General features: G+C 41.9%; 1 protein-coding gene across 4 annotated transcripts; it reads right to left on the bottom strand.

Annotated features, from left to right (window-relative positions):
• Window positions 1-1,269: 1,269 nt before the first annotated feature.
• On the bottom strand, window positions 1,270-13,113 carry tefa (TEF transcription factor, PAR bZIP family member a). Of its 4 annotated transcripts, none has more exons than XM_064323832.1 (5): window positions 12,863-13,113; window positions 6,003-6,431; window positions 5,109-5,365; window positions 4,157-4,368; window positions 1,270-3,527 (listed from the first exon to the last, which is right to left on the bottom strand). In XM_064323832.1, the coding sequence occupies exons 1-5, from the start codon at window positions 12,969-12,971 to the stop codon at window positions 3,494-3,496; spliced, it is 1,041 nt and encodes a 346-aa protein (XP_064179902.1). In that variant the 5' UTR covers window positions 12,972-13,113; the 3' UTR covers window positions 1,270-3,493. The 4 variants fall into 4 exon arrangements, with proteins under 4 accessions (XP_064179902.1, XP_064179904.1, XP_064179900.1 ...); XM_064323834.1 differs by having other exon boundaries at window positions 5,109-5,329; window positions 12,863-13,110; XM_064323830.1 differs by lacking the exon at window positions 12,863-13,113 and adding an exon at window positions 8,687-10,467.
• Between the last annotated feature and the right edge of the window lie 63 nt (window positions 13,114-13,176).

Below are 13,176 nucleotides of genomic sequence, written 5' to 3'. Positions count from 1 at the left end.
CTTTTCCTGTTCTTAGCCGACTTAGCTGAGTGGAACCTGGTGACGTCTCCTGCTGCTGCAGCTTCTTGGTTTGATACATTGTGTATTCGGACGTGCCATTCTGCACACCGCTGCTGTGAAAAGCTGTTATTTGAGCATTCGTGTCCTTTCTGCTGGCTTCAATGAGTCTCTCCTCCCATTCTCATGACCTCTCTCATTAACAAGTTGTTTTCACCCACAGAACTGCTACCCACTGGATGTTTTTTTTATAGCACCATTCTCTGCAATATCTAGAGACTAGAGTGGAAAAAACCCAGGAGGGCAGCCATTTCTGAGAAGCTGGAACCACCATGTCTGGCATTAACAATTGCACAACATGATACTCTGGAGAACAGGCTATTTGTGCTAACGAGCAGGCGTACATTTTTGTTCCCAACCTTACAGGACAAAGGACTCTATAGGGTACTTGGAGGTATTCTCACATTGAAGATCAGTTACACGGTGAACTCAGAGACTTTTGTGCAAGTCTTTGCTGCCAACTACTTCACTTTTTTTTGTGTGATTGTCTGTATACATAATAGACTGTCAACATTCCAACAGCACTGGAAACCTTGCAACCTGTTTTATTCAGGCTCTCAAAGACTTAAGAGGGCAGAAACCTGGTTGAAAAAGAATGAGAGCCATGCTACTGGATCCCCTTTCGGTTTCATTTTTTTGTGGGCCCCAATGTTAATCTAGAAGCTCTGTTTCTGAAATCAAAACGCAAAACCCCCTACCACCAAGCAGCTCCTCTCCGCCTGCTTAACCCCAAATACTTAGCTCCCCTTTTTGAAGCCCTTCTGTAACATTATTCCCGAGTACTGTACACAGCACATCGCCTTCACCTAGAATTTGAAAAAACAGAGGAGCAACAAAAGGGCTCAAAGAGGAACAATGGCCTATTATGTGTGCCCTAAACAGAGAACATTCCTCATCTTCCACTGCTAAACATGTCAGCATCTCCCTGGCTCTGTCACATCCAGGCTAGCAGTCAAATCAGCAGGTCGCTGAATGACTCACCAAAGTCAATGCTGTGGCGATGTTCAGGAAAACAAGATAAGCACATACAGAGAAATGCACCAATGGACAAAGATGCCAGTAAAAAAATTAAATTAAAAAAATGAAAAAACTGATCTAAATTTTACTAATATGTACAGACCAGAGAAGAGGCCATACAGCGGTCAAGGTGAAATACCAAGCAGTATACACAATACAATAACAACAAAAAAATAAAGAAAACTTTACAAGGCATTACTATGAAAGTTTATTTGCTATAACATTACAGCTTTCATGGCAAAATAGTCAAAACAGCTTGAGATTGGTGCTATATTTTGCTATTGGTTAAAGGTACTTTATTGTATGAAAGTATGTGACCATTTCACAGAATTTACTCAAATTCACAACAGCCAACATTCTCTGAAATGACTTGCATAACAGTTACATGGAGCCATTTTCTCAATTGTCAATGTCTCAACAATCTGGTCACCATATTTAGGTAGTTTTTGTAGCCTTGAAGTGACACCGTATGACAGTATTTAAAAACTGACACATCACATTATTTTAAACTGTCTGATCAAGAAAATCACGATGGCAATGCTTTCACATTTACATAAAACAACCCCAATTAGGAGAATCGCTTGATCAAACAACAATTGTCCAAAGCTCTAATTTGTTGCGCATTAAACCAGGTTTTCAGTCTGGCTACAATGCTAAATGCACAGTCGCTGTGAGAAAACACATTTTTGCCATTTGCACGTAAGCCATATGACAAGGCTCTGAATGCTGAATGCTGCCTTTGCCTACACATGGAACAGAACTTCCTGTCAGAGTGATCTTTAATTACTAATAGCACAGCAAAGCAAACTATTTTTCTTATCAGGAATTTCTATTGTGTGAGACTATAAATTCCATTTAATCATCGACATGATGAGTATGTGCAGCGTTACATTGTATTTAGGCGCTCGTTTAGATTTTTGTCATAAGTGTTCCTACAACTGCATTTTTAATATTTCTTTACAGCTACTAGGCTAACTGGAGACACATACTGCTAAATTTGCCAAGGAAACAGCCTGGAAGCATTGTAATTGCACTTTTACAACATTTTTTACAGGTGTGACAAAAAGACAACCTTACTGTTTCAGAATCACAGGACAATTCTCACGAAGAGGTACTTGATAGGAGAATTAATATAAAGCAGAGCTTTACAATAACAGTGAATGGACCCTGATAATAGTTTTTTTTTGGAGTTTGATATGTTCTGATGTGATCCCAGTGTAAACAGGTGGACTGAGTGTTGTGCCAAGCTGGCTGAAGACACTTGAAGGTTTGGGTCCTGGTTAAACTGGCACGTCCAGTTTGCATGAAACTGTGACTGAGAGACTGGCCGCTTGCTATGGCCACAGACTGGTTCTCAACCCCGGTCCCGGTTGTTTGAATGTACTCTGAGCTTCAGAAGAAGTCTTTCTGCTCTTAAAAGAATAAAATATTCTACACAATTGGCGAGGTTTCAAATAAATTAAAGTTAAATTCAAGTTTTACGTAGAAAACAAAACTGAGTTGAAAACCAATACATTGAAGGGAGTTATTCATCTGACATCACATGGTATTCCTGCTTTTCTTTTCACAAAAATAAAAAAAGACTGATTATGTACAAATGCTGTAACTTATGACTATACTATACTTTTTTGAGCTAAAACAAGAAGCGTGTAACTTGGATTTATGAGTGAAAACGATTGACTGCTTATACCCGTTGACAAAATTTACAATCTGACCAACAAGTCTATCAGCAAAGGTTCTGTATATATGATGCACGTGTGTATGAAGTACATGACAGAAAGATTTAAATATGCAGACACACAGATCTCCTGTGCTTTATCAGTCTAAATCGACTTCTCTGAGTGGTGGTTTGTTCCATATGCCAGTAATGTCTCCAATAAGAAAACACTTGTCTGACTCAATCCACTTATCCACTATAACACCACATATTCTGGTAACAGAATGTCCACCTCCTTGTCAAAATCACAAAAACAAGTAAACACAGAGGAATCCCATTTAAACCAAACTGACTCATGAACAAGTTATTGCCATTTTTCTTTTTTTAAAAATAAGTGCCTTTCCACGAATCTTATTTTTATAACTCTCTCCGTCACAATAAAAATGTATCTCTCTTCACCACTGCCAGTCATCTGACTAACATTTGATAAGAATACAAAGCATCAGCATAGAAATGCAAATGCGTGGTGTGTTCAGAACTGTTTATATACAGGAGAAGCTGCACGCTTCTCATTCACACACAAACACACACACGTAGGAAGTGTTAAGTAAAAAAACAAAACAAGAAACGCTTATTTAAAACTCATTCATACTCCTGTACTCGTCTCTTTTGCCATATCTGCTCCGTGTCTCCACTGCCACGTCTTTACTGTCTGTTTTTTTTTTTTGCCCCTCGCCACAAACAAATCAAATTAATAAAGGTTTACAGGTCGTCCTCCTCTGTCTGTATTGGGGCACTTTGAAACAAAAGAGAAAAAGGTCAGTCAATCACAGCACAGCAGCAGAGGATGAGCATGCAGGTTTCAGGTTAATTAAACAGGGTTATGATATCTAATAATCTGGTGGGCTATCTTGTTTGATATTTGCAAGTATATTACTGTTTGAGAAGTATATATTTGCAAGACCTTTAGCACATGCAAAACCTTTTAGCACACACAAAACCAATAACATCACCAATGATTGGTCATGATATTTGTTCTGCACCAGTCATTGGTTGCGTTATTAGCACTGCGTGTGCTAAAAGGTTTTGCACGTGCAAAAGGTCTTGATAAATCACGGCCGAAGTGTGTAATTTCTAACGCATTCTTTTGCCTCCAAACTGAATCATAACTGATTAAATCTGAACTGGGCATCTAAAGACGTGGAACATGGACTCTTTCTCTTCTGAGCACTCTACTGGCTGACCTGTAAAGGTAGATTTGCAGGTCACAGAAAAGTGATGTAACCTCGATCCCGAATTCAGCCTGGATGTAAATGATAACAATCGCAGGGTGGCTGTACCTGAATTTGTTAAAATGTCAGTGTCTGTTTAGTCTGCAGTGGGTGTGTTTAGCGGACCGGCGAGGTCGTTTTTTTTGTCCCTTACAGCGGCCCGTACTTGTCCTCGTAGCGGACCAGCACGTTCTTGCAGCGGCCGTAGTCCCTCCGCAGCTCGGCCACTTCCTGTCGCAGCGCGGTGTTCTCGCGCTCCAGGAAGGCGGCCCGCACCGTTATCTGGTTCTCCTTCAGCCGGCGGGCGTCCCGCGAGCGCTTGGCCGCGACGTTGTTCTTCCTCCTCCTCTGCCAGTACTTTTCGTCCTAATGCGGCCAGAGGGGACCAAGAAAGGGGGGGGGGTGACGGGGGTGGGGGGGGGGGGTGGAAAGGCATTACGGTTTACAGATGAAATCGACAGATACGACCCCTCAGCCTATGAGAATGCAGTGTTTATCACCAATACGTTATTTAGCCTGAGTTCTCGACACCTGCAGTGAAATAAAGTGGTAGAACTTTGATGATATGGGGTTGTTTGGTATCTATGGGTTTTTTGGTATCTATGGCCAATGGTTTTAGACTTAATGAAATAATGAAATCCAGCAAGAACCAAGACCATTTGACAAAAATCCAAAGTAATTTAAAAAAAAACCTGAGTTCATTTTATACAGCCTTTTTGCTCACCTTTATCAAGATGGAAATATTTTTTTTAATTATATACCAATAATTTTGGAGGGCACTATAAATTATTTTTGTACCAAAAACAAAACATATTTGTGTCTCACAAAATATGGACTTGAAGCCTATCCAAAGCCTGTAGTCTTAAATTCCACCAGTCCGGTTTGTGTAACGTGCTTTATAGAGGACTGCATCAGAACATTTTGTACCGAGCTTTTGTTCTCACAGCAGGCTAGGAACTGAACTTTCCATTCCTTTGTTGCAAACACGAAGTCCATATCTGCGAACACGGGGATAATCTTACGTGGCCGCATTGTGCTTTATCCTACTGAAGTCCAAACCCGCTAAACCCGCGCAGAGTCCCCGCAGCTCCGGCTGCCAGGCTCACCTTCTGTTCGTTGGGCACAAACACCTTCTTGGCCTTCTTGATCATGGGCTGCGGCTTCAGCTCGTCCTCAGAGAAGCGGTGTTTGCGCGGGTTGAAGAGCTCGCCGCCCGGCACGCTCGACAGCACCAGGTCCGTGGGGTCCGGCTCGAAGTTCACGTCCACTTCTATTTCGTCGGGGTCGATCGGGGTGGGGGTCACGCACTCCCGCTTGGGGCTCTCCTCTGAGAAGAGGGACAGGACCAAACTCTGAAAACGTTCTAAACAAAATGGTCAGGACTAGCAATCTAAATGAGAGCAAACCAGAGCCTTTGGTCACATTTACATTCTTAGTAACTTGCACGCGGCGTGTTGGTGTAAGTCACAACACAAACATTTTAGCTGAGTCGGATGAAGACCTCTCATATGTGGCTTTGGCATGCGGTCCGCGGGGGGCCTGCCGGCCTGTGGGTGTCGCTAGAGAGCAATGAAATATGGGCCCCTAACCAACTGAAACCTCCCGTACCCTGGGCGATGCCACAGCCAATTAAACAAAGTCCTATGGGGCTACAGGCACAATCCGGATTAAATCCAAGACCGCGGAGCTCATCCATTCACCACAGCGTGGGACCATAACCGAACGAGCCACCCAGCAGCCCATGAATTACAATTTCCATTTAAATTTCACACTACCCTACCCCGCGCTCGCATCACTACAGCGTATATGTGGATTTGCGCTACTTCTCAGGCGTCTCTGTCTCTGTATGGCTGTGGCCCCCTGAGGATCAGCTCTGTGTCTCCAGTCTCCTGTACTCTCTGCCTGACTCTGCCCTGCTCACGGGTCTGTTGGGATGCGCACATCAGCGTGTTTATGCCACGCCTCCTGCGCCCCTGCGCCCCACGCCGCCAACCCCTCACCTGCGCTGCCCGCTGCCCTGGCGCCGTCGCCCGACTCGGACACGGTCACCGTCACCAGCTCCTCCTCTTCCTGCTCCAGCTGCACGATGGGGAGGAGGCTGACCGTGGTCAGCGCCGTCCGGGTGACGGGAGGCTCCTTGGCGGGGGCGGGGCTGGAGGAGGAGGTGGGCGGAGCCTTGGCCTCGGCCTGGGCGGGGCCGTCCTTGCTCAGGCTCTTCTGCAGCTCCTCCTCCATGGACGCCGGGATGCCGTTCTCCAGCAGGAACTCGTCCAGGTCCATGTACTCCAGGTGGAAGGTCTCCCCGTCGTACGGGATGGTCTTGTCCCAGATGGCGGGGGTCAGGGCGGCCGACGGACCCATCCCGCCGCTGACCCCCCCTTCCCCGCTGTCTCCGTCGCTAGGCTCGCACAGCTTGTCTTTGTCTTTCTCTGCAAGGACAGGATGACAGTAACAGAGAGAGAGAGACAATAAACAGCGCTGCAGGATGAGGAGTGGGAGCCATGCTGTGTAAAGGGGGTGAGGGGTGGCGGTAAATAAGAATCAAGTAATGGAAGTAATCAGGAGCATGAAAGGGTATGAAATGTTGTGTAAGAGGCTGATGGACAGGGATGTGTGTGTGTGTGTGTGTGTGTGCGTGTGTGAGAGAGAGAGAGAGAGAGACTTGAAGGACAGTGAGTGATCACCCACAAGCAAATGCTACATAATTTATAGAAATTATTTATGTGTTGATTTACTATCATCATCATCATCATCATTTTGCTTCTACTATGTTGTTATTCAGGATCAATCAATAAAGGTATGAGACACCCTATTGTATTCCTTTGACTTCCACCTTGTGGCCATTTGGTATAACGGACTGTGATGTTGGATGAAATGAATAGCTCTATTGCAAGTCAAAATAGGATGAAGGCTAACATGTTTACGAAGTGCTTAACTGTTTTTTCTCTTTGAAAACTACCATTATTATCCCCTTCTGTAGTTTCAAAGTTGCGTTTAATGCCCAAACACAAATTGTAACATTGCACTTAACATTTCAGGATCAGAACTATACAATAAACAACTCTTTGCTCTTTATAAATTGCCATACTCCTTCAACTAATTATTAACTGCAACAAGTTTTGCTAAATCCCGGACTAGATTAATTTTGAAAAAGATAAATCGATGTTGCACAACCAAATCTAGGTCCTGACTTTTGGTAAAAAATAAAAATACAATTAAAAAATGACAATGCACATGACATTAGTTCCATGTGACCAATAACTAGGCTACATGCAGAGACAAAAACCTTTTTATTAAAAAAGTTTCCTTTGCCTGAGTAATGATCTGTACTAACTTAATTAGACAAGTTACAATTAAAGTATCTTGTCTAGAACACACTGATACCAAAAAGCATATTAAAATGATGTAATCTACAAGTTTTTTCTGACACTACTGTATTACAATTTTATGTTTCCAGAAATTAAACAGTTGAACTGGAATGTGTTTGCTTCTGTCAGAAACAGTTGGAGATTGTCTGACATCGGAAACAACAAATACTGTATCCATACATGGTTCATTATAGTCATTTCATATGCATTTCATGTCATAGTGGAGTTACACCAAATGGCTACAAGATGTCAGTATGATAACAAAAATGAACTGCATACTTTTACATGGCCAGTCTTTGTGCATATGAATACAAGTGAATTCTAACATTGAGTTCAGCTTGTCAAATCTAAGTTATATGATGACAATATATATTTACATGCAGGTTTCATACCTTAAAGCAGAATAAAACAATTCAATCTTTAACTGTAACTACAATTAAATTCTAGTGTATAGCAACATTATGTTGTGCTTAAAAAGTAACATAATGATACAATATGATCACAACACTGACATCTACAACGCAGAACCTGAAACACAATAAATTAATGGCTTACACATGACAGAACTGGTAGTTGGGCATTTGTGGTGATAATTGGTTGGCCCTCTTAATTGCTGCTTGAAGCTATATTTTTATAATTGATTCGGGTCCAACCATGTACCATATTGTAAACTATTACTTTTGGTAACTACAGTAGTTCTTAAACAGTGTTCATACAGTGATTCTTCGTATGAATTCATGTTTACACATACCACTGTGAACTTTTCAAATATCTAAAGATGTATTTCGTCCACAGTGCTATATGAACTAGATAGTTTAGACATGGAAAATCAGAATGAAACATGGGAGGAAAGTGCTCATATTGCTAACACACACGACAACAACAGAAACGCATTGTAAGCCCTTTTCCCCACAAAAGCTGGTGCATGTCTGACCCTCGGTTTTTCTTTTCTCAAACCAGAACGCTCACAGGGTGACCTCCGCAGATACTACGGTTAACGTACAAGCAGTCCTTGCTCAGGACAATGCAGAACATGCAAGCCTTTAAACGTACAATCCTAAAATCAATCCATGCTCTGGGTCGTCCTGTACAAGGACAAGCCAATAGCCTATGTTGTAAAGCACAAAAAAATGAATGAAATAGTTGAAAGTTTCTGAATGGGAGCACTTATCTCGAAGGAAATCATTTCGAAACTCTGCGTACCAAATTACTTAAATCATAAAGAACAAGCTGTACTATTCGGAATAAACCATCTATCCACACATCCACGCGAGCACTAAGTCCAACCCAGAAAACCCAGAAAAATTCAACCTTACCTTCGTTTCCCTCTTCAAGTATATTCGGAGGGGGATTTTCCATGATCTTCTTTAATACAACGGGAAACGAACTCGGAGGACCCGAGTCCAAAACGACGGTGACCGTCGAATCCACAGACATTGTTTTTAAGACAGCACCTCACTGCCTTAAGTCAATTCAACAAAAACCAATATTCTTCGGGGAGATTACTACCCACAAGGCGTAGCGTCCAATATCTCTTTCTGTAATTATATTTACTACGTATTCTAAAAGCCAATTTAATGCTTATGTCGGTATATCATTTTCTGCTAAAGTCAGCCGAGCCAAAACGTCTATTAGCACAGTCGTACTGCCACTCTCACGCGCCTGACGCCTGTCTGACCCAGTTCCCCGGATTGCTACTGAACACCGTTTTGGTATTCATGAGACCGCACCTCTCTCTACTCGCTCACTAAATGCGGATATGTCGCTTGTGGTCCAGCCACACGAATAATAAAGGCAAAGGAAGGAGTATCTTTTCATACTCTGAAAGCCCATTGGTCAACGAGGAGACTCATTCATACGTGTTGGGGTACCCGTTGATTAGTGACCGTAACTGAAATAATATAGAATCCCAATACTCATGTCAAGTAGCTTAGCCTATGCAATTTATTTGGGGATTGCATATGTTTTCGTGTGAATTGATGTTTACGTATGTTATGTGGCTTTTTAACGACATTATAACTGTATAGACTCTCACCCGAATCGTTTCTGTCGTGCAGTAACATCACAACAAACAATGCAGTTGGAAAACTGGAGTGGTGTACAAATTATCTTTATTTAGGCTACGGTTTATCAAAAATCCCACGCTTCGTCATCATTTTGTTGAATAATATGTAATGCATGCGACAGATGGCTATAAACAACACAAAACAGGGACATGATACAGTAGTCAGTTCTTTCAGTTGCAGCCTAATTTACGTAGGCTATTTTGCTAATCCAAGACTGTCAGTCGCTCACACGCCCGCGAACGTGCTGTCTCTGCGTGAACACAAAGGGGCGGTACACCGGGGGTGGATTTATTATGCGCGCGCCACGTATGGGGCGGGGCGTCGGCACACATGTTGTCTGAGGAAGAGTTATTGCGTTGGTTTATTTTAATTTTTTGCATGGTCATTGTGACTTTGAGTACGTTTTGGGTGATGAAATCGTAGTTTTTGGAGAAAATGCTTGTCATCCAAGAGTGGCACCGAAAGGGCACAGAAAGCTGAAGGGCGATTATTGTTATACCAGAAACGACCTTTCAACGATTAAAAAACAAAAAACAAAATACTGCGCCATAAATATGAAAACCTAAATTATAATACGAACCTAAAATGCCAGCATACTACATACATATTCGAGTAAACTTTTTATCATTGTGTCTATATACACAAATAAATACACAATGCAGTAAATATTTAAAGCAATGAAAATTATGACGCACATTAACACAGAGACGATTACCACTTAAAATTCCACATTAAAGCTGGCACATACTCGCCAAATACCCAAATTATAAGAAATATTCTCAAAACAGACACGCGGAGTAATAACTGTGCAGTTGTGCGCATGCGTGCCTGCAAGTGTGGCTGAAGTGCAGAGAACATAATGTACTAAGCAGAACATTTCTCCCGTGTTCTTCTACCATGAAACCAACATCAAAGTTTCAGAAAAAAAGGACAGGCTCTGATTTCTCATCTTAACAACCTATTTCCTACAGATCCGTTTCGCCAAATAAACTAAGCTTCACGCATTTCATTATCCAACTGCTGGAAGTAATTATTCTAGTTCACCGTGACTCAATGGTTCAGTCCATAAAGTGACAGCAATTATTTTCTAAATAATAATAATAATAATAATAATAATAATAATAATAATTATTATTATTATTATTAAGAACTTACAAAGACCCCCAGAGCCCAGTTCCAACTCCAGATTTAGGTTTGGAAGCTTTAAATTCAAAGAGCAGACAGTGGAGTTTTCCATGTGGAAACATACAGCTGCAACAAAGCTATAAGGATATGGGTAATTTCTAAATTATTATTTTTTTTAAATAGAAAATTACCCATATCATTGTATCCCGCATTATAGGAGCTATACCGTGCCCTCCATAATGTTTGAAAAGGATACATTTTCTATAAATGAAAGTAGTCATGTTGAGTACTGGGCATATCCTTTGCAAACAGGGACTGCTTAAAGTCTATGACCCACAGACATCTGGTGCTGAGCATCTTCTCTGGTGATGCTCTGCCATGCCTGTACTGCAGCCATCTTCGGCACCTGCTTGTTTCCGGGGCTAGTTGCCTTACATTTTCCCTTCAGAATATGAAACACATGTTCAGTTGGTTTCAGATTGGGGCCAGTCAAGAATTTTTCCAGTTTCTGGCTTTGAAAAACTTTGCTTTAACAGTGTGTTTGGAATAACTGTATCTACTGTAAATTTGTATCTGATCGTGTTACTTTGTTGTCTTTGATGCTGCAACAGTGCAAATTCCCCCCGGGGATCAATAAAGTACACTACTACTACTTATTACATTATTGGTTTTTATTACATAAAAAAATTGAAATGGATTACATTATTGGGAGTTATTACACTATTGGTAGTTTATGACATTATTAGTTGCTACAGGGCTATAAAAAGCTAAGATATTGTTAGAGGGTGAATTATTTCCACATTATTTAAAAAGCTCCCAACAGGTCAGAGCTGTTTTGGCGGCACGAGGGGGACCTACATGATATTGGGCAGGTGGTTTTAATGTTGTGGCTGATTGGTGTATATATATATACCTAGATTTTGAGAGTTTTAATTCAAGACTCATAGACTGTGCTTTGTATGCGTGAGTAACTTGGAAAGTGTTGAAAACATTTAAAAAATAATATACTATATATATATGATATTACATCTACGGGACGTAATAAGGCAGTTTGTCCACTGCAGACTGTAGGGCGCTGCTGAACCTCTTGAACTGAAGCGCAGCAAGCCATATAAAAAACCGAACTCTGCAGGACCACTGAGACGCAGGCAATGCTGGAGCATACACGCCTATCGGGGTGCGTGGTTGACTGTCAGGGTGCAGAGCCGGTCACTGGTACAAGCACTCTGTGCAGTCGTTTAGGGCCACACAATTCAGTTGTGTAATTTATGTCTGGAACACTTTGGGGGCCACAACAACTTCCTTGTTCAGGGACACCGAAGCCCTAGGGCCACATCGGTCAGGGCGTGTTTACGTACTGCCAGTGTCATAGACGTGCATACAGAGTGTGTGTGTGTGTGTGTGTGTGTGTGTGTGGGTGGGGCGGGTTGGGTGTAGGGAGTAGGGTGCGACTACTTTTCCTGTTTTCCAACAGTGTATTTGCTTTTTTTTTTTGGTGGGAGGGTCGCTGCACTGTCCTGTTAGTGTCAGGGGCCCAGGCTAAGGGGGTGCTCAGTAAGATGTCCAAACTGAAAAACAACTCATCAATATACTAGAACCTTTGTACTCTGACGGCATAGTCCTCAACAGGATCTTTCTCTCACACACACACACAAAACATGATGTTCCTAGCCCTCAGAATGAACAGACTAAATCTACACACTGGCAGTCAGCAAAAGAACTGAAATTACACATATGAACACTGGTACAGAGCCACCATTCCCATGGAAATGTGTCTGACACTTGCTGCAGAACAACAACAAAGGGTAGCTTCAACTATGGCTGTTCAAAGCATCTATGCCCCTTTATGAAAACATACTTATCACATATTAATGCACTCGCCGGTCCCAACAATAAAAATTGCAAATACTATTTAATGTTATACTTGGGGTGGCAGTGTATGATAATGGGAAGGGAGCTGGACTTGACTGATTTCATTCCAGGTAGGCCACAGCCCTGGTATCCTAGAGCAAGGTACTTAACCTGAATTGATTCAGTATATAACCCAGTTGTAAAAATGAATATGTAGAATGCTTCAAAAAGGTCGTGTAAGTTTCTCTGGATAAGAGCACCAACTACATGCCAGTAATATTGCTAATGTAAATGTATATTTCAGCATGTTAATAAACAAGCAGTTAACACCAAGGATGCAGGTGAATTTACAGCGCATTTCAATCAGCTCAATTCAACATAAAATTATCAAATTAAGATGAATACTAACAAAGTCGCCTTGATTCTTCACGAACATGATTACACCCTTACCGTTGTCATCGAGAACAGGAGCAGAGAACGGGTACTCGAGCAAAGCTTTAAATATTTCTGGAATGTCGTTCGAGTCACCGAGAACGTTTTTGTGAAGTGAAGCAGACATCCTAACCGTTTTTAGGAAAATCGGTCTTTTGAAAGCCCGGATGCAGAACTCTCTGAAACTGCAGCTTAGCACAAAGCTTCGTCCGGCTCTAATGACTTATCTGCCACTTCTACGGACACCTGGGAATTTGAGACTTCCGATGGATGTTTTCTAGTGCGATTAAATAAGTTACCTAACGAACCACGCCTTCTAAAAATCAATGACA

Source organism: Anguilla rostrata, chromosome 2 (assembly GCF_018555375.3).
Source record: "Anguilla rostrata isolate EN2019 chromosome 2, ASM1855537v3, whole genome shotgun sequence".
NCBI classification, from domain to species: Eukaryota; Metazoa; Chordata; class Actinopteri; order Anguilliformes; family Anguillidae; genus Anguilla; species Anguilla rostrata.
Note: the sequence above shows the minus strand (reverse complement) of the source record. Positions and strands in the feature narration are given on the sequence as shown.